At 57.9% G+C, this 22,304-nt stretch overlaps 4 protein-coding genes across 9 annotated transcripts; 2 read left to right on the top strand and 2 right to left on the bottom strand.

Moving 5' to 3' along the window:
* The first annotated feature begins 376 nt into the window (after positions 1 to 376).
* Positions 377 to 6,247, top strand: abcd4 (ATP-binding cassette, sub-family D (ALD), member 4). 2 transcript variants are annotated; one of them, XM_086100595.1, is made up of 19 exons: positions 378 to 684; positions 766 to 884; positions 1,332 to 1,459; positions 1,704 to 1,843; positions 1,909 to 2,025; positions 2,423 to 2,548; positions 2,987 to 3,037; positions 3,107 to 3,201; positions 3,274 to 3,395; positions 3,834 to 3,925; positions 3,993 to 4,082; positions 4,340 to 4,545; positions 4,617 to 4,708; positions 4,783 to 4,819; positions 4,907 to 4,956; positions 5,197 to 5,249; positions 5,357 to 5,433; positions 5,503 to 5,618; positions 5,910 to 6,247. In XM_086100595.1, exons 1-19 carry the CDS (start codon positions 641 to 643, stop codon positions 5,994 to 5,996), a joined length of 1,842 nt encoding a protein of 613 aa, XP_085956721.1. In that variant the 5' UTR covers positions 378 to 640; the 3' UTR covers positions 5,997 to 6,247. The 2 variants fall into 2 exon arrangements, with proteins under 2 accessions (XP_085956720.1, XP_085956721.1); XM_086100594.1 differs by having other exon boundaries at positions 377 to 684; positions 3,107 to 3,395.
* Positions 5,727 to 13,579, bottom strand: acss1 (acyl-CoA synthetase short chain family member 1). Of its 3 annotated transcripts, XM_086100591.1 has the most exons (15): positions 13,185 to 13,576; positions 12,735 to 12,831; positions 12,395 to 12,594; positions 10,698 to 10,873; positions 10,476 to 10,628; positions 9,976 to 10,123; positions 9,633 to 9,770; positions 8,569 to 8,661; positions 7,936 to 8,048; positions 7,253 to 7,379; positions 7,050 to 7,177; positions 6,717 to 6,780; positions 6,526 to 6,641; positions 6,261 to 6,437; positions 5,727 to 6,175 (listed from the first exon to the last, which is right to left on the bottom strand). In XM_086100591.1, exons 1-14 carry the CDS (start codon positions 13,462 to 13,464, stop codon positions 6,276 to 6,278), a joined length of 1,995 nt encoding a protein of 664 aa, XP_085956717.1. In that variant the 5' UTR covers positions 13,465 to 13,576; the 3' UTR covers positions 5,727 to 6,175; positions 6,261 to 6,275. The 3 variants fall into 3 exon arrangements, with proteins under 3 accessions (XP_085956717.1, XP_085956716.1, XP_085956718.1); XM_086100590.1 differs by having other exon boundaries at positions 6,526 to 6,780; positions 13,185 to 13,579; XM_086100592.1 differs by having other exon boundaries at positions 6,526 to 6,780; positions 12,746 to 12,831; positions 13,185 to 13,334.
* Positions 10,873 to 18,255, top strand: LOC147187285 (uncharacterized). 2 transcript variants are annotated; one of them, XM_086100601.1, is made up of 6 exons: positions 10,873 to 11,101; positions 11,288 to 11,459; positions 12,188 to 12,335; positions 14,228 to 14,396; positions 15,549 to 15,735; positions 17,843 to 18,255. In XM_086100601.1, exons 2-6 carry the CDS (start codon positions 11,379 to 11,381, stop codon positions 18,194 to 18,196), a joined length of 939 nt encoding a protein of 312 aa, XP_085956727.1. In that variant the 5' UTR covers positions 10,873 to 11,101; positions 11,288 to 11,378; the 3' UTR covers positions 18,197 to 18,255. The 2 variants fall into 2 exon arrangements, 1 of the variants encoding a protein (XP_085956727.1); XR_015097685.1 differs by having other exon boundaries at positions 10,873 to 11,694; positions 14,228 to 15,735; positions 17,847 to 18,255.
* On the bottom strand, positions 15,730 to 18,890 carry LOC147187284 (visual system homeobox 2-like). 2 transcript variants are annotated; one of them, XM_086100600.1, is made up of 5 exons: positions 18,327 to 18,889; positions 17,804 to 17,891; positions 16,974 to 17,097; positions 16,089 to 16,269; positions 15,730 to 16,013 (listed from the first exon to the last, which is right to left on the bottom strand). In XM_086100600.1, the coding sequence occupies exons 1-5, from the start codon at positions 18,694 to 18,696 to the stop codon at positions 15,757 to 15,759; spliced, it is 1,020 nt and encodes a 339-aa protein (XP_085956726.1). In that variant the 5' UTR covers positions 18,697 to 18,889; the 3' UTR covers positions 15,730 to 15,756. The 2 variants fall into 2 exon arrangements, with proteins under 2 accessions (XP_085956726.1, XP_085956725.1); XM_086100599.1 differs by having other exon boundaries at positions 15,730 to 16,269; positions 18,327 to 18,890.
* Between the last annotated feature and the right edge of the window lie 3,414 nt (positions 18,891 to 22,304).

Here is a 22,304-nt window from a genome sequence, read left to right as displayed (position 1 = left end):
CATCTGGGAACCTCGCACCTTCTGCGGGCCTGCGGCGGCTAGATGGCGCTCAAGAGCAATTCACAGCCTGCGCTGCGATGCTTTTATGAGTCGGAAGAACAGTACACAAATTTCATTTCTCACTTCCATCAAGAAGTAGAAGACCCACCGCCCCAATCGCCCAATCGTAATTTGTATCGGGCCCCGCGGACACTTTGGCCATCAATATAAAACCAATCCAACCAAAACGCTAAGTCGACTAGGACGTAGCGCCGCGATGGTGCGAAGGCCCCGAGTCGTCGGCCATCGACAAACGAGGACCCCCCCACCCCCCCCTCGAAGCACTCTGGAACTTTTATTTCGGAAGCTGCAAACATCCGGTTTAAGGCGGAAGTCGAAACCTTTATTTTGACGCCTAACCAAAGCGGTCGGCGTGTGGAGTCGGAGCTTCCGTATTCAGTCGGAGGGAATGGCAGCTCGTTTAAAACGCCCTTCGCTTCAAGCGTTGTGTTTTTGTTCCTTTTGAATTCGGACACGTGTTGACGTCAGGCGGTCATTTCCCCGCCACATTTGTTGGTTTGTCGCGTCGACGGAAGCTCGGTGAAGCTCGCGCCTTTGGTTCGTCGCGAGCGATCGTTTCCACCTTTGTCCGGCGCAAAAGATGCCTCGCTTCCAGAAGTCAGAAGGCGGAGGAACCGCGCCGAGGCAAGATGTCCTTTCGCGGCAGCACTTGGACTGCTTTGCCACAAGTGGCGGCTGACTGCTTTCGCTTTCGATGTGCACTAGACCAAAGTTGGACTGGAGGTTCGTGCAGAGGTTCTGCGGCATCCAGAAGGTTCTGTTCCCGTCATGGAGCAGCCAGAGCGTCCTCATGTTTGCCACGCTACTCGCAGTGACTTTAGCAGGTATTTTGAAAACCCGGCTCACGGTGGGGTGGGGTGGGGGGGGCGGCGGCAGGACAGCTTGCAAAGCACGTGAACGATCAGGTTGTGACTGAATCGGTTCGGGGGACACCCCCCCCCCCCCCCCCGTCACCTACAATGATAGTTGAGCGGACTCAAAACCAATAGTCAATTGGGGGAAGGGAAAGGGATTCGTGTCACCATTTGACGGAATACAAAGGAACGCTGTTCGAAAAAGAAATCCAATTCAGGCGCAGCAAAGTCATTCTCACGATCTGCTTGAGCACTTTTTCTGTTTCTCAAGCGGTGAGTGGGGACGGCCTTTCTCCGTTGCGCAACAGGCGGGATCTGACCTTTAGCCCCCACCTGACTTTGATGAGCTCTTTAAGATTGAAGGAGATGCTCGCTGACGCGCGTGCGCCTTTGGCGTTCCTCTCCTCCGCCAACCAGAGCAGCTGATCATTTACCAAGTGGGCATCCTTCCCAGTCGCTTCTACAACGTGCTGGCCGACAAGGACGGCGAGAGCTTCAAGAGCCTGCTGCTCACTGCCGTGCTGCTCATCGTCCTCAACTCCACCGTAAGTCCTTGCGAGGCATCCGTGCGCCCCCCCCCCCCCCGAAAAGAACTAAAAACTGTGTGCAATCGCCAACAGAGGCCACAAGATGGCAGAAAAGTACCACTTGTGTTGAAATGAAACTCCTCACGTCAACGTACTTCCTCCTTAAATGGTTATTTTAGAATTTAAATGCCAGAGTCCGACCTCGCGGCCGCCCTTTCGAGTCTTTGAAGTGCTGGGCCGGTTTTCCCTCCCGTCCCGACAGCTAAAAAGCCTGGAGCAGTACATCGGCAACCTGATGTACGTGAAGTGGCGCAAGACGCTCACGGAGAGCCTGCACGCGGCCTACTTTCAGGGGCGAGTCTACTACGCGCTCAACGTGCTCCGCGAGGACGTGGACAACCCGTGAGCGCCCGGCGTCCTCTCGTCGCTCTCCGGCCGGCCGGCTGACGCCGCCTTTTCCCTCCAAGGGACCAGCGCATCAGCCAGGACGCCGAGAGGCTCTGCAAGCAGATGAGCGCCATGGCCGGTCGGCTGGTGGCGTCGCCCTTCACCTTGGCCTATTACACGGCCCACTGCTTCTTCAGGTATTGTCGTCCGCCGTCCCGCCGTTGTTGCGACGCCGCTCTTTTTTCTTTGTTGGGGGTGTTTCCTCCAGTGCGGGAAGGTGATGCAATGGCTCGGGTTTTGACATTTCCCTTTGGCCGACCGCCGCAAACGACGCTTTTGGAGGAGCCGATTGGGCACGCTGAAGTCGAGAAAACAAATCTGGACAGTGACAGACCAAACGTGACGCGCGTTGACGCTGAATTCGGTTCTGTCAAATTTGCTCGATGGCCCGTTTTGGTCGCGGGTGGCCCTTTGGCACGATCCGACCGCTCCCCCTCAAACGCGCCGGTCCCACTGGGGTTGCGTTCCGTCGGAGCGACGCTCCAGTTTCGAGGCCGTTTTCTGACCCGCCGATCCGTCTGGTTGCGCTTTCAGCACCGGCTGGATGGGCCCCGTCAGCATCTTCGCCTACTTTGCGGTGGGCACGCTGGCCAATAAAGTCCTCATGGGGCCCATTGTGTCCACCTTGTTTGAGCAGGAGAAACTGGAGGGCGACTTCAGGTACCTTGCCGTCCGTGTTTCCCCCATCGGAGGACGTAAGTCTTGCCCCCCCCGCCCCCCGCGCCAACGCCGGCTGCGCCTTTTCTTGGTCTTGTTGTTGTCGTCGGCCGGGATGCGTCCGTTCCATCGTGGCCTTTTCGCAAATGACGCGAGAGGCGGCCGCTTCAAGTTTCCTCCACAGACAGGAAAAGGGGGGCCGTTTTAAATCATCGATACGTTGAAGTCCTCCGAATCGTCGCAAATCCGACTGAAAAATGAGCAAATGGATGCCTCTACCGGCTGACTATTTGCTCCACTGAAATCCACACGCATGTCAACGATGACGGCGTGTCGGCAACGCGATCCAGAGCGCAACGTGCCGTAGATCGCCGCGCGCGGTTGCAAATGTCGCGCCGACGTCTGATGGGATGATGGCCTCCTTCTCCTTCCCGAGCGCAGATTCAAGCACATGCAGATCCGAGTCAACGCCGAGTCGGCGGCTTTCTACAGGCGAGCTTCCGCACGCGCGCGACCCCCGGCGCGGCGCGAGTCCGCGTGTGTGACGCGCTGCCTTTGCAGGGCCGGCAAGGTGGAGCGCGCCAGGACCGACGGACGCCTGCGGGCTCTGCTGCAAACGCAGCAAAGGCTGATCAACAAAGAGCTGTGGCTCTCCGGTAAGAACGCAGGCGTACGCGCGCAGCGGGGAGGGGGGGCAGTGAAAAGCTCCCGTTTGTCTCCGTTCCTAGTTGGGGTCAACACCTTTGACTACTTGGGTGGCTTCCTCAGCTACGTGGTCATCGCCATTCCGATTTTCGGCGGACTTTACGACGGCCTGACGCCCGGCGAGCTCAGCGCGCTCATCAGCAGGGTACAGTATTTTTTGGGGGGGGGGGTGTTCCCAATGACTTAATGAACTCCCCGCACCCCAACGTTTCATTTGCTGGGAAGAAGTATTGAAAAACATCACAGAATTGAATAAGAAGAAGAACAAAGTTCCAACGTTGGGTTGCGAATGAAACATAAAATCGATCACAACATTTGGACGATAAAAAACCTGCATTCATTTGAAGGGCTGGTTGATTTTTTTTTCATATTTGGAGCCGGGGGGGGGGGTCTTGATGAAGAAGAAAAAAAGCAGACAGTACATGGAAATGCTTGCAAGAAATGAGGGTGGTGTTGAAGCTTCTTGAGTTGAGCGCATGCAAAAGCGGCCTCTAGGTGGCAGCACCGCCCCTTGGCCCCTGACGGCCGGGGGGGTCATTTCTTCTGCAAGACTTTGTCCTGAGCTGAGCTGGTTTCCCCGCAGAACGCCTTCGTGTGCATCTACCTGATCAACGGCTTCACGCAGCTCATCGACTTGTCGGCCGCGCTGTCCGACGTGGCCGGCTACACCCACAGGTAGCCCCCCCCCCCCCCCTGCGCACCCAAAACTCCCTGGCCTGACTTTGCGCGCGGCTTTGGCCAGGATCGGAGAGCTGAGGGAGGTGATGGAGGACATCATACGCCGCCAGTGCGACTACGACCCCGCTTCGGGGGAAAGCTACGACTTTGACAGGCGAGTGGAGCCGCGTGGGCTTTGGCCACGCCGAAAACAAAAAGTTGTTGTTTTTTTTTTTGGGAGATGGGCTGGAGGAGCAGGATCAGGTCAGTGTGAGGCTTTGCGCGCGAGACTCGATTTGGCGCTTTGGACCGCCGCGGTTCTTGGTTGATTTGCTGCTTTGGCAATCGCTTTTGCCGGCTGCACGGCGCCGGTTGTTTGAAAGCGCTCCGGAAAAGACGGGCGCCGGAGTTTCCGTTGGTTTGCCCGCGCAGTGACTTTGGCGTGCACGGGGGCCCCGTGGACACGGCCTTCACGCTGGACCACCTGTCCTTCAAGTCCCCCTCCTCGGACCAGCGGCTGGTGGAGGACCTGAGCCTGATCGTCGGCGAGGGGACGCACCTGCTGGTGGTGGGCAACACCGGCACGGGCAAGACGTCGCTCCTGAGGGTCCTCAACAGACTGTGGGAGGCCGAGAGCGGTGAGAGATGACGTTGCGCGACGGCGGCGGCGGCGGCGTTTCTCAATGGAAGAACTTTCTTTCCTCGTCAGGTTTCGTCCAGATGAGCACATGCTTCGGGCCCAGGGGGACCCTCTTCCTGCCCCAAAAAGCCTACCTGACGGACGGCACGCTGCGCCAACAGGTTTGCGCGCCTCGGTCCGGCCTTTGAAATGCACCCGCGCCAACGGCGGCGTGACACGTGTGCTCTCCTGACAGGTCATCTTCCCACTCAAGGACATTTACCCGCAATCAGGTAACCGCTACACGCGTCGCTCGGCGCCTTAGCCGGCTGTGATTTTCAACAGTTTTTTTTTTTTTTTTTTTCTCGCCGCCTTCTCAGGGTCGGTCGACGACGACAGAATCCTGAAGTTCCTGGAGCTGGCGGGGGTGGTGAGTTTTGCAACGCGCGCCCTAAACCTCCAAAGTCCCGCTCAGCCCGTCGCCTGATTGGAAATAAAAAGGAATCTGCTCTTTGACGGCGAAAAGTCGCTTTTGGCGAGATCGGAACGAAATCGCGGAAAGATGGACGATTGCAACGTGAACGCGCTCTCGGGTTTTTGTGTCGTCGCCGCGCCTTTCCCGCCGGCAACTTTGCACACAATGAATCCTTTTTTGCTCTTTTCATTCCAGTCCAGTCTGGTGAAGCGCAGCGGCGGCCTGGACCGAGTGGTGGACTGGAACTGGTCAGGCTAGTCTTTGTTTGTTTGTTTTACCGCTTTTGAAGAGCCCCTTTCTCGCCGTGGCTAACGTCGCCGCTCTTCACTTGGTCCTGGACGAAACCGCCGGGCAGGTACGACGTTCTGTCCCCGGGTGAGATGCAGCGACTGTGCTTCGCTCGCCTCTTCTACCTGCAGCCCAAATACGCAGGTATGTCGGCGTCCGCCGGGGGGGGGGGGGGCAAAAATCTTGTGAGCGAACGCGTGGTCTCGACGGCAGTGTTGGACGAGGCCACCAGCGCCTTGACGGAGGAGGCGGAGGCTCAGCTGTACCGCACCTGCAAGCAGCTGGGCATGACGCTGGTCAGTGTGGGACACCGCAGCAGCTTGGAGAAGGTCAGCTTTGCGTGCCCCCCCCCCCCCCCCATTACAATACATTGAAATTGAGCGGCAAAGCTACGCAACGGCTCTTTCTTGAGAAAAGGAAAAACAAAGTCGGAAAGAGAGGAGGCGACAAATTGATTTATTCAATCCCATCGATTGGGTTTCAAAGTAAGTGGAGCCAATTGGAGCGAAAAGGCCTCGCCGTGCCAGAGGGGCTTCGGGAGAGCGGGGCGACTTTGTGTCGGCGAGCAGAAAGCTGAGCGAAGAAGCTCACGCCCGCGTCTCGCCCTCGCTCGTCACCAGCACCACGACGTCCGGCTCAAGCTGTGCGGCGGCGGGCGTTGGGAGCTGAGCCGCCTAAGAGGCGGCGGCGCGCAGGACGTCTCGTGAGCCCGGCGCTCGCGCTTGCCGTCCCGCATCTCTCCGATCTCCCGAGAAGGTGACGTCCCGTTGGCCGCCCGCCGAGTTCTGCGGGCGTGACGTCGGCGGCGCGGCAAAAGTGCTTCGTCTTTGGTTCCCCCGCCCCCTCTCTCCTCGAAGTTCGGCCTCCCGTCGTCGACGAAGCCCGCCTCCCCCCAAACAAATGATCACCGGAAATGTTTCTTTGCGTAAGCGTCATTAAAAGCACCTGAAAACCAGAACTCCTTTCCTCACCCGCAATTTTCCGTCTTAGGCGGCGAGGTCGCGGCGGCCTCGGATGACCTCCTGCACGGCGGCGGGGTCGTCCAGCGTGCTGAGGTCGCCCAGGCCGCCCAGGTCCCCCTCCGCCACCTTGCGCAGAACCCGGCGCATGATCTTGCCCGAGCGCGTCTTGGGGAGGCGCCGGACGAACTGCCGGAAGAAGCCGCAAAGCAAAGGCGCCTTTCTCTCTCGTTCGGCGCGGAGTCCCAAATCCGGCCGGGGCGCTTTTGCAACCCACCTGGACGTGGTCAGGGCAGGCGTACTTGGCGATCCTGTTGGAGACGCTGTCGTCGATCTGCGAGGCCAGGCCGTCTTCTCGGGCGTCCCGCTTGAGGACCACAAAGGCGTACACGCCTGCCGAGAGCGCGGCGCTCTTGAGAGACCCGCGGCGCCATCCGCTGCGTTGCGCCGCGCCGCGCGGCGGCTCACCTTGGCCCTTGACGTGATGCGCGCAGCCCACGACCGCCGACTCCGCCACCGCCGAGCACCGGTTCTGGCACACGGAGCGTCGGCGTGAGCCACCCGAGCGACCGACCGCCTCGCTTCGGGGAGGCGGCCGGGCCCCGATTTCAAAGCTTCGGAATCCGATCCTCAAACGCAAAACCGACCCAAGAGCCCGCCCTCACTAAAAGCTTAGCCTGAAGCCGATTTGGAAGACGGTCCCCCGGCCTCAATTGAATCCCAAATTTTGGAAAGGAAAAAAAAAAAAAAAAACCTGACCGAGCCGGTCCCCACGAAACGGACGCGGGATGTCTTTCTCACCACGGCATCTTCGATCTCGGCCGTGCCGATCCTGTGGCCGCTGACGTTGATGACGTCATCGAGGCGCCCCGTGATCTGGTAGTAGCCCTCCTCGGAGCGCCGGGCGCCGTCCCCGGTGAAGAAGTAACCTGCGGGCACGCGTCCGAGCGCCGCCGTCAATTGCGAGCGCCGCGCCGCGTCCGCCGCCGGCGCGGTGACCGTACCCGGGTAGGCCTTGAAGTAGGTGTCGACGAATCGCCGGTGGTCGTTGTGGATGCTGCGGGCCATGCCGGGCCAAGGCTGAGCGAGGCACAGCGCTCCGGAGCCGTCGTCGGACGTCACCGCGCGGCCCTGCGACCGGACGAAGCGGCACCTTTCACGCCGAATCGAGGTCCAATTCTGAAAACGCGTCCCTTCTCCACTTCTCTGCGGTCGGGGCCGGCCTCCCCCAACAAAATTGAACCTGAGGCGGGCGCCGCCGGACGCCGCGCGTTTCCATCGCGCCCCGCTGGCCTTGGAAAGAAAAGCGACCTCGCTCACCCCCCCCCCCCCCCCCCCCCCGTCCGCGCTTTGGATTTGAAAGAAGGTTGGAAAAGAGCCGCTCTGCGGTCAGGACGCCGCCCGTTCCCCCGGGACGAATGCGACTCGCCTCCGAATTGCCACGTTGATCTTGGCGCATTTCAAATTCAAAGGCCTCCGAAATCCGCAATTTTGGCCAAGCTGAATTTTGAGGGCCTGTGCCGTCGCATATTTGCGCAAGGCCGTTTGGCAGGCACGCGCACGCGCGCCTACGATAAGATGGCTGGGAACGGCCTGGATGCAAGGTCAGATGAGGATTAAAAAACAGTCAGCGGCTGTGTCACTTTTGATAGCGGCCCCGCCCCCGCCGCCAGACGCGCGCACGCACCTCGCCATCCATGAGCGCCGGCTGAATGCCGAAGAAGGGTCTCATGGCCATCCCGGGGACGATCTCTGCGTGCGGCTCCGACGGCCTCGGGGCAATGCAGATGCCGCCCGTCTCTGGGAAGACCACAAAAACAAAACCAACTGTTAGCAATTTGGGCCGCGTTCGGGCAAACATTATCCGCAAGGGCGGGGGGTGGGGGGGGGGAGAGACCCGGCGCAAAGTAGGACACGACAGACGAGCGGCTTATAAAAGCCGCAACCGGCGTCGCGTTCCCACCTGCTGCTGCAAAATCATCCGTCCAAACTCCCCATCCTAATCCACGTTGGGCTCCATCGCGGCGCTCTTGACGTCACGCCAACCGGACCCGTTTGTCCGAGTAGAAGGGACCGAAGGGAATCTTTCTTCAAGGAACGGATCAAGAAATCCATTCGACTGAAAAAAGATGAGGCCCTCTGTGGCGCGAGCGCCGAGTCGAAGAAGGAAGGCCCGATCGCGGTAAAGAGCCGGACGGCTCAAACTGATCCGTCGTCAACCTCGGGTAGGAATGTCCAAATGGGCCGGCCCGTGCAGCTCATAGATCGGGAAGAGGTCATCGGTCGGAAGGTTCGCGCGGCCACCTCCCCTGCCAGTTACCTGTTTGCCACCAGGTGTCCACCACGGGACAGCGTCCCTCTCCCACCACGTCGCGGTACCACTCCCACGCCTCCTTGTTGATGGGCTCGCCCACTGCGCAGAGGACATTGGCGCACTTCTTCACAATTTGCTCAAGCATTTCATTCAGGCGCCATTCATTTGACGGGCCAAATCGGAGTTGCTGGGACTTAAGAAAATAAAAGCGAGGCTGCGTGTTGGGCGGCGGGCCGGGTCTTCTTGGCCTCCTTTCACCATTCTCCAAAGTGCGTGGAGCGAAAGAGCGGAAGTCTTACTTTGAAAGGCGTTTCGGGCTACGCGCGCGCGTCGTTGACGAACAGGTGCTCTGGGCGAATCCGCCGGAAAAACAACCAGGCGGTTTCACCGAGCTAGCAACCAGGACCGGATGTGCGCTAGACCGCGACGTCGCCAAGAACACCGAGCCATATTCGGAGGGCGGGGCGGGCAACAAAACGACTTCGGCCAAGCCAGGTACGGAGCCTCTCTTTAGCTCACCCAAACACGCTTGCTTGGATTCTCCTTCTGTGTTGTTTGGCACTCGCCACAAAAAACCTTGTGACTTGTGCTACGTGCTGACTGGCGTTGCGCTCTTCGCGGAAAGTTCGAATCCGAAAGCGTCGTCGCGTTCATGTTGGCGAAAAGGTAGTTCGAAATGCGGCACAAGTTCGATCGTTTTGCGTCATTTCCCCCCGATCGAATCGGCTTTTGTAAAACGACTGCACTCTCACTCTCGAGGAGACTCCGATCGGCTTCGTTCAACGGAGAAGCGACATTGAGAATTGCGGTCGATTTCAACGACGTGGGCAGCTCAACACAGTCAAGGCGAGGCCATCGATGATGTTATTCGGCAGTCGTTGATTTGAGGTGGGGCGCGCGACACCGGCAAGAAATGAAGGAGAACTGCGGCACTCTGCCTTGAATCTTGCACTCGACAGACGCATCGATTTGAGGCGAGACGTCGGTTTGCTGACGGAAGAACGCGGGGCGTCCACTCGAGTGGAGGCGACGAGTCGAGTGCGGTACCGCGGCACTGTTTGGGGTCGTACCGGATCCGAGCGTCCTGAGACTGGAGCGGTCGTACTTGCGCACCCACTGGTCGCCGTACTTGAGCAGCAGGCGGATGGCCGTGGGGGCGCCGTAGAACTGGTTGATTTTCAGCCGCTCCACCATCTCCCAGTACCTCCCTGCCGAGACAAGTAACAAGAGCAGCGGAGTTTTGGAGCCTTTGTAAGCGCGCGGAGGTCCCGCCCGCGCTCATTTGGGGCTCTTGTCGGGGGCCGCCTGGAAACGGGTCGGTGATCTCGACGCCGTTTTTGTTTTGTCTTTGACTCGTGGCCAACATTTGTCGAAGAACAAAGCAGCTGGAAAGTTGGCCATCGGCCTCCGTACCTGGGTCGGGATAAATGGGCGTGCTCTCAAAAAGGACGCTGGTGCCCCCGTTGGCCAGGGGTCCGTACACCACGTAACTGTGTCCCGTGATCCAACCGATGTCGGCCACGCAGCCAAACACGTCTCCGTCGCGGTAGTCGAAGACGTACTGTAGCGGGAGCCGCGCGCAACACAACACAGAGTACGAGGTTGAGTGCGTCGGCACGGTATCCCTACCAGCTCCACCGACTTTGACATCATACTCTGCATAAATGTCCCACTGACGGGAGACGAGGGGCCGCTTCCCGCAAGGACGGCTAATCTGTCTACAGCAGGGGTCGGCGGATGCCGACCTTAAAAGGGCCACGAGCGCACCGGACAACCACCGGTGTGAGGAGGTGTTCCACACGGCTCGACACTCGGTCCACTCGACATCAAGCCGATCCAAATCACGCGAGTGTTCCGACAGAAAATCCGGAGAAGATTTGGCGCTGTGCCTGGTGAGCGGACTAACCACTTACCTTGTGCGTGAGCGCGGCATACAGCAGGTACCCGGCCTGCGTGTGGACCAGGCCTTTGGGCTTCCCGGTACTGCCCGAGGTGTAGAGCAGGAACAGGACGTCCTCGCTGTCCATGGCGGCCGGCTCGCAGACGACGTCCTCCGACATCATCTCCTGCAAGATTCCGCTCGGTCGGCTCGAGTCCCGGGTTGGGGGAGGGGGGGGGGGGCAAGGTCCTCTCACCTCTTCCATGGCGACGTCCTTGGGTGTCGCGACCACCGGCGCGTCCGTCCTCATGGCCACAAACACCTGCCGCACCGTCGGACAGCCGCGCACCGCCTCGTCCACCGTGTCCTTCAGGCGGGTCACCTTGCCGCCCCTCACGCTCTCGTTGACGGTGATCACCGTACTGGACTGGGCTAAGAGGGCAACACACCGAGGCGACGGGAGGAATTGCCTTGGGTCCAAAATGCCAGCGGCGCTTCGCTCGCTGCGACTCGTCTTCCCATTTTCTCTCGCCGGCTGTGCAATCGGTACGTCGTGTACGGAACTTTCCTCGTGGTTGTTAAGCGGTGACCCGTGTTGAAGTTGACTGTCAGAAACGGCGCGTTCAACAATTGGATTCCATCCCCCGCCCATCCCCTCGTGTAAGTATTTGGGCCATTTTCATTTGTCGTGAAATGTTACGCGTTTCATGACTCGGGTGGGCACTCGACTCGATGTTATTCCCTTTTGGCGATGGAAGCCTTTCCAAATAAAACGCTTTTAACATCCCAGACTCGCTAGCAGGCGGGCCGCGCTGTGCCGCCCCCGATCCATTCAAATACTTGCAGGACTAACTTTCAAAAGCCCGCTGAATGCGAGCAAGATGCGCGTCATGAGACCCGCGGACTCGCTCTTCATCGGGCGGCCAGCGCTGACGAGATGCATCGTGCGGAAGGACGCCGCTGTCGCTATTCAGATGAGCTGATTAAGGCTGGCGGAGTCCACAAAGCTCGGCCGCGGGTATTTATAGCGCGGCGACCCGGATCGACCTCTGGACCCGGCAGAGGCGCGCTCGCTGGCGGCCGCGCCCTCATCCCTCTTGTTTCCGACACATTGGCCCGCGTGCTCCAAAGGACGCCGCGAGGAGAGCCGCGAGAAGGCCGCCCTCACCAACAGTCGGCAGCGCAAAAGGCGGACGCCGGACAATCATGTGCCGCGACGTCGTCAAACTTGCTTCCTGCTCGGCGATTCGGTGGTGCGCTTCAAACGGCTATTGGGGAACACTTGACATGAGCGCTTTGGCTTGTCGGCTGATTTCAGCGTCTGTACTTGAAGTCAACCGGTTGGTTGGTTGGGGGGGGGGGGCACTTTGAACTTTTAACAGAGTCGTTTGCTTTGACCTTTATCCGTACTCCCACTTCAGTGCAAAGTGTACGTCCTTTTACATTGAGAACACTCAAATTCCTTCGGCAGCGGCCGCAATAAAAAAAGATCTTATCTGCGCCTATTATCAAGGTGAGGGAGTAGTCGGCTATTAAGTCCCCGGGGGCCGTTAAAACGGCAATATTGTCCGCTTCTGTTCCGTGTGTAAAGAACAAATCATAATAATACATGAACATGGGTTGAAACGCTGAAACTAAAGGACGCGTTCTATGGCCGGCGCGCAGGCGTGACCTTGATGTCGAGCTCTTTTCTGATGACTTTTTATGTCTCCTGAATGTATAACCACTCGGTGTGCTGTCATCTAGCGACGTGACCTCCAACGCTCGCCGGCGGCAAGTCCAAAAGGGAGCGCGTCCGACCGGGCGTCAAGGGGAGCGGTATCGGAGCCCCGAGCGGCCACGGCCGACTTAACCCGTTCTCTGGACGAGGACCTCCTCCACCTCACGCGTGATGGTGAGTCTAGCGTAAAACTATGCGGGCCGAGCAGCTCCGGGCCACGATTGCCGCCTCACCGTCTCGGATTCGCTCGGCGAGGGCCTCGGCGCTGAAACCCGCGAACACCACGTTGTGCGCGGCGCCGATGCGGGCGCAGGCCAGCATGGATGCCACGGCGAGCGGGCACGGCGGCATGTAGATGGTGACGCAGTCGCCCTTCTTGACGCCGCGCCGCCTCAGCAGGTTGCCCGCGCGGCAGGTCGTCTCCAGGAGCTGCCTGTCGAGAACCAGAAAACCCTTCGTCGCACCCGAAACGCCAACTCCGCACACCCGAGCCCCGATTGGAAGCGCGAACCGCGGAACGGGGGCCGACCTGCTCGACCGGCGCCGCCCGGGCGGAAAAACAAGCCGACCGACCTGTAGGTCACCTTGACTTGGGATCCGGGTTCGTCCTTTTCCCAGATGAGGGCCACCTTCTCTGGGCTGCTGCGCGCATGGCGATCCAGGCAATTCACTGCAGTAGTTAAAAGACAGTTGCGTTGAAAGAAAAAGGAATGGCGTCAAAATTGTCCTGGGCTGGAAACTGTGTTGTACAGGCGCCAGAAGTTGGCCATGCAACGCTGAGCTGATCCGAAGCGGCAGCGCTTACACAACTCGATGGGCCAGTTCCAGGAAAAAGCGCTGGAGTTTAACAGGCTGCTTGCCGAACGCTGGTTGTTCACCCCCCCCCCCAAAAAAAAAAAATAAAAAAAGCCCACATGCAGTTTTCCTTCATTGAGCTCGTTTTGGAACACACCAGGACAGAAATCGGCGGAGGCTTGCGCGCGCGCGTCTCCAAGTGGGGCGCAAAGCGGAGCCGACACTCACCGGAGACGTTGAGGCGTCCTCCCCGGAACCAGCTCACCTCGCCCCGCTCCAGGTCGCAGTCGAGGACCCCGCGGAAGGGGCTGATCCAGTCGAGGCGGCGGCGCGCCACGGCCGCCCAGAAGGTCTCCTTGTGGGCCACGGAGAACTCGTGGAGCCCCGCGCGGTCCCGCACGCCCTGGAAGCCCGCGGCCTCGGGCATGAAGGCCCAGGCCGCGTGGCTCCGCCGCCTCCGGCCCAGTGACGCCGCGGCCGCGTTGACGCCTCGGCGGGACAGCCACATTTTTCGCCGACGGAACGCGGGCTCGGCAGGAATGTGACACCCGAGCCTCCCTTCGCGCCGCGAATGACGAGCTCCGTCTGAGAGGAGGGCCCGTGACGGAGGCGGAACGACGCGCCCCGTCCGCCCTCCGCGACGGCAGCCGAAGCGCAAAACGCCCTCCCCGCGCAAAGAAAAGAAAAAATCGCGAAGCAAGTTGCCATCTTAACCCCGGAGAACCCAACAACCCTTTTCTTCTTTGCAAAATCACGAATTTTACATTCAATGACTGCGATATGTTCACTGAACACCAAAATATGTGTGTATGTGTGTGTGTGTGTGTGGGGGGGGGGTCCTTCAAATATTCAATTCCTTTATCCTAATTTAGGATAAGGGCCAAATTTGACCCTTTGGGGGGTGGGGTGGGGGCGTCGCAGGGCAAGGCCCAGAATTCAGCCAATTGGCCACTGATATTATTTTTCATCCATCGCCATTTTCCCCGAATTTTGCGGACGTGACACCGAGCGCAAGGGCCGTCTGCGCCGCCTTCGCCCGGCATTTCTCCCGTAAACAGCTGCCGTATGGCGAAGATGGAGAAGGGGATGGCGGTGGTGCGCTCATGCTGTCGGCCCGAGAGAGTTTGCTTACGTTTCAAGTCACCCGTGTTGGACGAACGCCCAAAATGGGAAAAGCTGGCTGGCTTTTCCGCCGTCCGTCTGTTCCTTTGCTAACGTCCGTGAACAAAATAATCACCTCTTCGTCTGCCGCGTCTCGGGTTCTCCGACAGGCTTCGTACTGGCGCAGAGGCGGGAAAAGACCGCTCCCGCCGAAGGATTCGACGCCGAACACGGAAGGCCGGGCGGCCGTGCCCCCCGAGCGCAACCTTTCGACGGGGCCGCGACGACTTCAATCGGCCGTACGGAGCCGACTGCGCCCGGCCTGGATTTCAGCCAAAGGTAGGCAGACGCTCGCCTGTCAAGTTGACCGCGCCGACCGCCGGACGAGACCGCGAGCCGTGATTTGGACAGCTTTCGAGTTATGACCGTAGGGTCCCGTCCCAAGGACTCCGGGCTTCATGGCCCCCCCCCCCCCCCCCCATCATGTGCGGGACTGTTTCATCGCCTTTTCAATTTGGGCCTAGCGACATGAAATCACTTTTGCTGCTCGTTTGGAAGCTCAAAAGAATTGGCTCGTATCGTCTGACCCGATTGATTTTGCGATCATCTGCGAGCAGCATTTTCGCAAAGTTGTCATTTTCTATGTTTTGTCGGGATGGACCCCGGCGGCGGCACGCAAAGGTCAAAGCCAAAGAGAATAAGATAAGATAAGTAGTAGTTTCAAGTTATCGGTTCCGGGTCGCTCGGCGAGTACCCGTCGCAAAGTCGAGCCCCGCACGGTTGGGCCCATGAGAACTTTGGTTTGATAGCTCGACGTTTGGTCCAATTGGACCACTGCGATGGGGCGAGCGCCGCCTCTTCGGGCAGATCTGTTCCAAAAAGAAGGCTCCAAGCGCAAGAAAAGGATCTACCTGGAATTTATTTTTACAAGAAATAGTTGTCAACGAGATGACAGTGAATTGCTGTTTTCCACACACCCCCCCCCAAAAAAAAACAGCAACTGTTAATTTACATACAGTCAAAATTGCGCAATCATTCCCAGTAATCCCGACAGTGATTTTTCCAGGATTTAGCAGGCAACATTTTTGCCACTTATTGCCTGTAAATTCCACAACCAATTTGGTACAGCGTCGAGTTTGAGTTGATGCAGAAGACGTTTTCTTTTGCCGAGAAGCAATGTACTCGCAGAGCGCATTCAGCGCAATTTTGCAAAAAGCAGATTTACCAGGGCTGTCGGAGATCACTCGCAGGTACGAGTGAGCACTGGCTCTCCAGTACCGACTGATAGCAGCCGCACGGACGTCCAATTTCCACGAGGGCAAAGACGGATGGCCGAGCGCCATCACCAACGTGTCAAACGGCCTCGGCGCGGCGCCGGCTAACCTTTGGGAAAGGAAGACTTTCTCCTCAGATGTTTCTTTGCCGTAAGTATCGGCGCGCTTGCCAATAGCAGCCGCCCATCCCCGTTATTTTTCCCCGACATTTCAAAAGAATAGACTTGAGCGGAGTCCAAGCGGGAGACCTTTGCCGACGGCACCGGAAAGCGACGGCGGCCCATCGGGACTACGTTGAGGCTCCGAAGAAGAAAAGGTGCGGCCGCCGCCGCTCCTTCATCCGCGCCGACCGGAGTCCGTCCTGCGAGTTTGAAGCCCGCGGAGGAGACGCGGCTACTTTTCCGGTGAGCCGCCGGGCGCGTTTGTCACGTTCCCCCGAAACCTTCCGCGCGGTCCGTCCGGTCCTCGGCCGAGCCGCGTCGGGCTCCGTCCTCGCGCCGGCGCGCGCGGAGCATCTCGGCGCCGCGCTCCTGCGCCTCGGCTCGCAGAACGGCGATACCGTCAACCCGCGGTTCGTCCTCGCCGCCGTCCCTGCGTTCCTTTTCCTCGGGCCCGGCCGCCGACGTCGCGGCGACCCCCCTTTGCACCGCGTCCGGCGTCTCCGCGGACTTCTTGCGCATCCCTGAAGGACAGAAGGCCTCCTTTTGTCCGCGGCGTTTTGTCACTTGCCGAAAACGAACGGCCTCTCGACGCTCACCCAGTAGCCAGGGCGCGTCCGAGTCGGCGGCGCCCTCTTGGGCCGACTCGAGAATGGACTCGGGGAGCGGGATGCGGTGCCGCACCATGGCGCCGTACAGGCCGTATTCGGCCATCACGCTGCTGCGGCCCCAGCGCTTCTCGCGCTTCCGCCACTTGGCCCGCCGGTTCTGGAACCACACCTGGCAAAAGATCAGACGCCGCCGCCGTTCATGACAACGAACAATTTCTCCTTGCGTGCTAGCGTTCTTTTTTGGGGGCCCTTCGGATTGATTTTTTTCAACCGTCCGGCCCTCATCGTAGCCTCGGCGAGCTTGTGAATATGGATGAGCCTCAACGCCCACGAGGTGGAATGAGATTGGCGGGATGCGGCGCATGTGCGCGGCTGCAGACGGGATTAAAAAGGATCAAAGCCATTGAGCTCCATCTGATGAGAACCCCATCTCATAAAAAGATGAGCCTCGCGTGAGCAATCGTGCCGTCGACGGCAGCGCCCGCGCGTGTGTGCCGGAGAGGTGACCCCAAGGGCACAGATGCTGATTGAAAAACGAGTTCATTTCCAGGCCTGCCGGATGGTGACAAAACATCCAAATTAAAAAAAACAACTGCTAAAGTGGCCAAAGGAACGAAGGCGGTGATCAGCTGCTAATTCCTTCATTTCTGCTTTGTTTTTGTCAGGAGAGAGCTCGCAAAAATCAACTCATGAGCAATGTTTTGGCAGCTGTGCCTTGAAATGCGATTTCCATTCAATGAAATCCATCCGTTCTTCGTTAGTCCATCTATGGCATTTACCACCCGCCGTTTATCGGACAGAGGACAAGCGTCACAAAACCCCCAAAAATGCACCCGGACGGGGGGAGGGATGGTGGACGCCCGGCCCCCCCACCTGTATCCTGTCCTCTGGCAGCTCCGTCTTCGCGGACAGCAATTCTCTGGCGTACGCGTCCGGGTAGTGGGCCTCATTGAAGGCTTTCTCCAGCTCCTCCAGCTGATAAGACGTGAAAATGGTTCTGCGCCAAATCGGAAGACAAAAATGAAACATTGCAACAAACCCCCCAAAAAAAACAACATATTAGCAGGCGGCTTGAACCAGAAACCCGGCAGCTCGACATCGGACCTTCAGGAAAGTGCGCTCATATTGCCGAGACCTCGACACATTTGAACAAGCGGCCTCGGTTGTCGACTCGGACAACGCCTCGTACCGATGTCCGCAATCGATTGATTTGGCTGCCGTTGTGGAACACGTGAAAGCTTTAAAAAAAAAAAAAGACACTCCAAACATGAACAAGCACCAATGACGAAAATCTGCTCGACACAAACACGAAATGAAGAAAGAAATGCCGGGCGCTCCGAGGTCAATTGGGGGAAAAAAACAAAAAAAAGGTCAACTTTCCCGCCGATTCCTCCGCGCTGTGCGGGGGGACACGTGACCCCCGAACCGGAAGTGATCTTTCGGGAACGCTTCCCAACCGTCATTTGAAACACCTTAAAAGAAAAACACAAATCCGCAAAAACAAACGTGACAGATTTTAGGGATCATCGCGAGCCACTGAAAATAACACGAGCGCCGGCAACAGCTTCCGTTGACGAGTTTTCAGCAGGAGGGCAGTACGAAAGGGATGAGGAGGCCCAAACCTAGCTGTGACCATTGATGCCTCGATACGTCGAAAGAGACGGGGAGGGAGAGAGAGACATTTGTTGTGTTGCTTTTTTTACCTGTGTCGTCTTTTCTTTCTTTTCTTGCTCTGGCTCAAGGAAGATTTGGAGAACTTATCACTGGAGGGAAGACTTGCGTCATCGGAATCTGCCAGCAAGAATAGAAAGAAACGGAATGTTCCCTCCGAGTACGAAATCACAAGTGGAAAGCGAGCACCAAAATCGAGGCAATGTTTCAGCCTTGCCTTTGCAATAATGTCGAGCCCAAAACTGTTTACGGGACTCATTTCAAATCCAATACAAATTGCAGAAGGTAAAGGAAGCTCAATCAGCTTCCAAGACTGGTCAACATCAGCTCGAGGATATATTTCTGGCCCTCGGTTTAAATCCACCCCCACCCCGCCCCTCCCATTAAAAAAAAAAAAGAAGAAGAAGACAACGTGTTGCTACTAACGTAGTTGTCATTGCATCGACCCTGGAAGGTTTGAACAATTAAAAGCGTCTAAATGAAACATTCAAAAGCGGCGTCGATTTCTTTCTTCTTTTTTTTTCGTCCTTGCAGCAGCAGCAGCAGCCGACTCACCCGAGCTGGCCGAGTTGTGCAGGTCGTGCATGCGCGCGTTGGCCCCGCGCAGCGGCTGCAGGTGCACATTGTGCGCCTCGGACAGAAGCTCCAGGAAGGCGGGCTGGCGGTAGAAGGAGTGCGCGCCCTCGGGGCCCAGCAGGCCGCCGCCTCCGAGGGCCGAGCGGGCGGCCAGGACGTGGCCCCGGTGGGGCAGCGCCTCCAGGGCGGCGGCGGCGGACGACAGCAGCGGCGGCGGCGGCGGCCGATGAGGCGGCGACGACGCCGGAGGCTCCTTGTTGAGGCCGAGGAGCTCCCGGATGCCGAAGCCGCGGCGGCGGTGCCCCCCGGGCCTCTGCTTCATCTCCGCGTCGCCGTCCTTGCCGGGCATGATGCGGGCGAGAGTTCACTTTTCCGTTGCGCTCGGCCGGGATGCGCGCCTTTATCCCCCCCCACCCACACTTGCGCTCAACACACACGGCCACACGCACGCCGCGGCAGCCAATCGGGAGCGACTCCACGTTGAACTTTCCACCACGCGGCCGGCATGCAACAGCTCTTTTCATTCTGAAGGCTGTTTTTGAATTTGTCGAGGAAATGATTCGGCAAAGAGGCGCTTCAACTTTGCGCTTTTCGTGCTTCTGTCAGCGCTCATCATCATTGAGCTCATTTGATGCAAGGAGCCAGTGAGGCGGAACAAGCTCTCCCCTTCATGTGAAAATGAAGCGGCAGGTTGACGTTTGAAAAAAAAAAACGTCTCCTGCCCCCCCCCCCGAAAAACACAGTTCAATTTCCTTTTGTCAGGCACTTTATTCAAATTTGTCTTATATTTTAAAAGGCGGTGCCTCATATTCAAGCTGGGTTTAAAAGAAGGCCTTTGCTCATTTATGTCTTTGTTTTGCTTGACATCGAGCTCTTTTAATTCAACGCCGTTTTTATTATCGGGCCGTTTGCTCGAAAACAACAACAACATGAGGCAGCATCGTCTCGAGAAGGCAGACGTGCACGTTCGCTTGAAAACGCGCACAATTCTACGCTTGCAGCCACAAATTTGAATTCGCACAAATATTCCCGAAGAAATGTCCTAATGCTATGATACGCAAACAGGTCAACCAAAACCTTGTTTGTTTGTTTGTTTATTGAACATAAAATATACAGTAATAATTTGACGGCCACAATGGCAAGAAAAATAAATCATCCCAAGTCTCGAGTTATGCTTTGCGCAAAATAAAATATCGAGTGAAAGTTTTCGTGACAACGCGCAACGATCCACAAACGGGGTCACCGGACAAACTTGACGTCACACTCCAATGGAAGACGCCGTCGCCACGCGCGCCCGCTCATTTGCATATTCATCGCCTCCCAAAACCTTTTGTCTTTTCGTGCGCGCATCTGTTGATATATTAGGACGGCCCCTCCCCCGCACCACCCGTTGCCCCCCCCCCGCCGCCGACTGCCTTCATAATCGGCCACGTGATGAAACGTGCGCGTCCCACTTTCGGGGATATTGAGGACACACCGGGGTGGATGGACAAGGGACAATAGCAAACAGTCTACTGCACACTCGGGCATTGGACGGCCCGCGGGCCCAACTTGGCCCCCGGGCCTAGTTTCTGCTGGCCTGGCAAGAGTTGCTGGGACTTGAGAAAATAAAAGCCAGGGTGCTCTCAAAGTTTGGGAGGATGCGTGTTGGGCCGCGGGCCGGCTCTTCTTGGCTTGCCAAGACTTGCTTGGAATCAAGGCAATTAAAACCTCCTTTCACCATTCTCCAAAGTGCGTGGAGCGAAAGAGCGGAAGTCTTACTTTGAAAGGCGTTTTGGGCTACGCGCGCGCGTCGTTGACGAACAGGTGCTCTGGGCGAATCCGCCTGATGGGCGGCAGGTCGCCCGAGCCCGGCCAAGGCCGGAAAAACAACCAGGCGGTTTCACCGAGCTAGCAACCAGGACCGGATGTGCGCTAGACCGCGACGTCGCCAAGAACACCGAGCCATATTCGGAGGGCGGGGCGGGCAACAAAACGACTTCGGCCAAGCCAGGTACGGAGCCTCTCTTTAGCTCACCCAAACACGCTTGCTTGGATTCTCCTTCTGTGTTGTTTGGCACTCGCCACAAAAAACCTTGTGACTTGTGCTACGTGCTGACTGGCGTTGCGCTCTTCGCGGAAAGTTCAAATCCGAAAGCGTCGTCGCGTTCATGTTGGCGAAAAGGTAGTTCGATCGTTTTGCGTCATTTCCCCCCCGATCGAATCTGCTTTTGTAAAACGACTGCACTCTCACTCTCGAGCAAACTCCGATCAGCTTCGGTCAACTACTTTCAACGGAGAAGCGACATTGACAATTGCGGTCGATTTCGAGCTTTAGGCTCGTTCCCTCCACAATATTTTCAGGTCCCGTTTGGGAAGCATTGATCCAGCAGTTTTTTAATCTTTATTTTTTGGGGGGGGGGGTCCCTCTCCCCTAATCGAGCTAATTGCCATTTCCCAGCGTCGGCGGCGGGTCAGCAAACAGCCGTTGATGAAAGCAGCCCCTTAGGGGCGCGGACACAAAAGCTTGCTTGGCCCGATGTGCCGCTGGCGAGTCATTAGCACTTCATGCTCTTCTTGCCTTTCTCCCTTTTTGGTCGCCCCTTCGCCCCTCTTGCATGCACAGATGGGTTATTGGCGTAATGAGGTGGAGGTTTTCATGGCAGAGAGGGGGCGACACCCCCCCCCCCCCCCAAAAAAAAAACCCAAAGTTTCTCCACACTCGGGCGTAATCAGAAGTGACATGATGACTCGGACCCATTTGGGGTGTCATTAGCACACTTTCGTGCGTGCACGGGGGACAGCCAGCAAGCAGCAGCTCGGCAGGAGAAGGGACTCTGACAGGCACGGCGGGGGCGACGCACAAAAAGACACCCCCACCACCCCTCGTTCCAGTGTCATTAGTTGAGACAATGTCCCCACACCGTTTCCAGCCATGGTTGAGGGGACGCTCCCCCTAATTGTCCTCCCCGGACTCACTCGGTCCGCCGAGGCCCGGCCCGGCCTCCTGCCAGGAGCCTTGTCCTTGTCCCACTGCATGCTGGCGAGAAATTGGAGTTGACTCGCCTTGCCTGGGACCTTTAAGGTCCCCCCTCAACTGCCCCGTCACCCACTCAAAATTGGCGATTGAGTGTTTTAATGCCCCGTGACATCCTGATGAAAAGCGGGAGAAGACGACACGCGGCAGCCGTACTTGTCCAGGTCCCAAAACTTCCTCTGCTGCACATGCTCAGGTTGCCCGAGCATGCGCATCCGTTTCTTGAAGCCCAAAAAAGAAATCGACAAAAATCAAAATCCGTGCACGCGTATGTTCGGGGTGTCAAAATGAAAAACGAGTTCACCAAAAGCCCCTTGAACGCAAGACACGCGGGCTCCTTATTTGGAAAGCTCGGACTTGGGAAATTCCAGCAGATGCATCCACCCAAACCCAAAAAAGAGGACCAAGCGACAGCGGAGGACCCGTTTGGACTGTGAAGCACCGACACCTGCGCGCCGCTTCCAGGGGGGAATGCGCTCGTCGGCCGCAGGGTGCCGGCGAGCGCCCGCGAGCGAGGGTGCCCAAATGAATTCACCGGAAATCACCTGGTCGGTTAACGATCAAAGAACTCGAGCGTCGGTTGCTACCGATGGACGCTATTTTCAACCATCGGGCCAAATAGGGGCCCAATCGTTATTTGGCGGATGACGCATTCAGCCGCTCTCGTGCCCCACAACAGGCGAGCGCGCGCTCGTTCGACGGCGCCGTTTGCGCTGAAAATTCAATTGCGCACTTCTTGATGCTTTTCAAAAGTGGACAGACACGCTGCGGCTGATTTCCCAAGAGGCCGCAGCGGCGGGCCGCGCGTCTCCAGCTGGATCTATTTCACGGCTTCGCTCATCAATGGCAAAGGCAGATGGAACCAGGCGAGCGCGCACCCGCACAAAGACTCAACGACACGAGACGGAAGCTAATAGCTGCTCCCAAATGTTCAGATGCTA

The sequence above is a fragment of the Hippocampus guttulatus genome, chromosome 20, assembly GCF_054856545.1.
Source record: "Hippocampus guttulatus isolate MCC_2025c chromosome 20, RoL_Hgut_1.0, whole genome shotgun sequence".
Lineage (NCBI taxonomy): Eukaryota > Metazoa > Chordata > Actinopteri > Syngnathiformes > Syngnathidae > Hippocampus > Hippocampus guttulatus.
The sequence above is the reverse complement of the archived record's forward strand: the minus strand, read 5'-3'. Positions and strand labels throughout refer to the sequence as shown.

Bases quoted from the DNA above. Each gene is read 5' to 3' on its own strand.
- abcd4 (XM_086100594.1), top strand. From the start codon at position 641: ATGCCTCGCTTCCAGAAGTCAGAAGGCGGAGGAACCGCGCCGAG. The intron at 3,926-3,992 runs GTAGCCCCCCCC...GGCTTTGGCCAG, and splicing joins GTGGCCGGCTACACCCACAG to GATCGGAGAGCTGAGGGAGG. The intron at 4,820-4,906 runs GTAACCGCTACA...CCGCCTTCTCAG, and splicing joins GGACATTTACCCGCAATCAG to GGTCGGTCGACGACGACAGA.
- LOC147187285 (XM_086100601.1), top strand. From the start codon at position 11,379: ATGCATCGTGCGGAAGGACGCCGCTGTCGCTATTCAGATGAGCTGATT. The intron at 11,460-12,187 runs GTATTTATAGCG...GCTGTCATCTAG, and splicing joins TCCACAAAGCTCGGCCGCGG to CGACGTGACCTCCAACGCTC. The intron at 15,736-17,842 runs GTGAGCCGCCGG...CTCTGGCTCAAG, and splicing joins GAGACGCGGCTACTTTTCCG to GAAGATTTGGAGAACTTATC.
- acss1 (XM_086100590.1), bottom strand. From the start codon at position 13,464: ATGTGGCTGTCCCGCCGAGGCGTCAACGCGGCCGCGGCGTCACTGGGC. The intron at 10,124-10,475 runs GTAAGTGGTTAG...CTCCCGCTACAG, and splicing joins ATGCCGCGCTCACGCACAAG to TACGTCTTCGACTACCGCGA. The intron at 9,771-9,975 runs GTACGGAGGCCG...TTGTCTCGGCAG, and splicing joins GCCCATTTATCCCGACCCAG to GGAGGTACTGGGAGATGGTG.
- LOC147187284 (XM_086100599.1), bottom strand. From the start codon at position 18,696: ATGCCCGGCAAGGACGGCGACGCGGAGATGAAGCAGAGGCCCGGGGGG. The intron at 17,098-17,803 runs GTAAAAAAAGCA...GATTTGGCGCAG, and splicing joins AGAAAGAAAAGACGACACAG to AACCATTTTCACGTCTTATC. The intron at 16,270-16,973 runs GTGGGGGGGCCG...ATCTTTTGCCAG, and splicing joins TGCCAGAGGACAGGATACAG to GTGTGGTTCCAGAACCGGCG.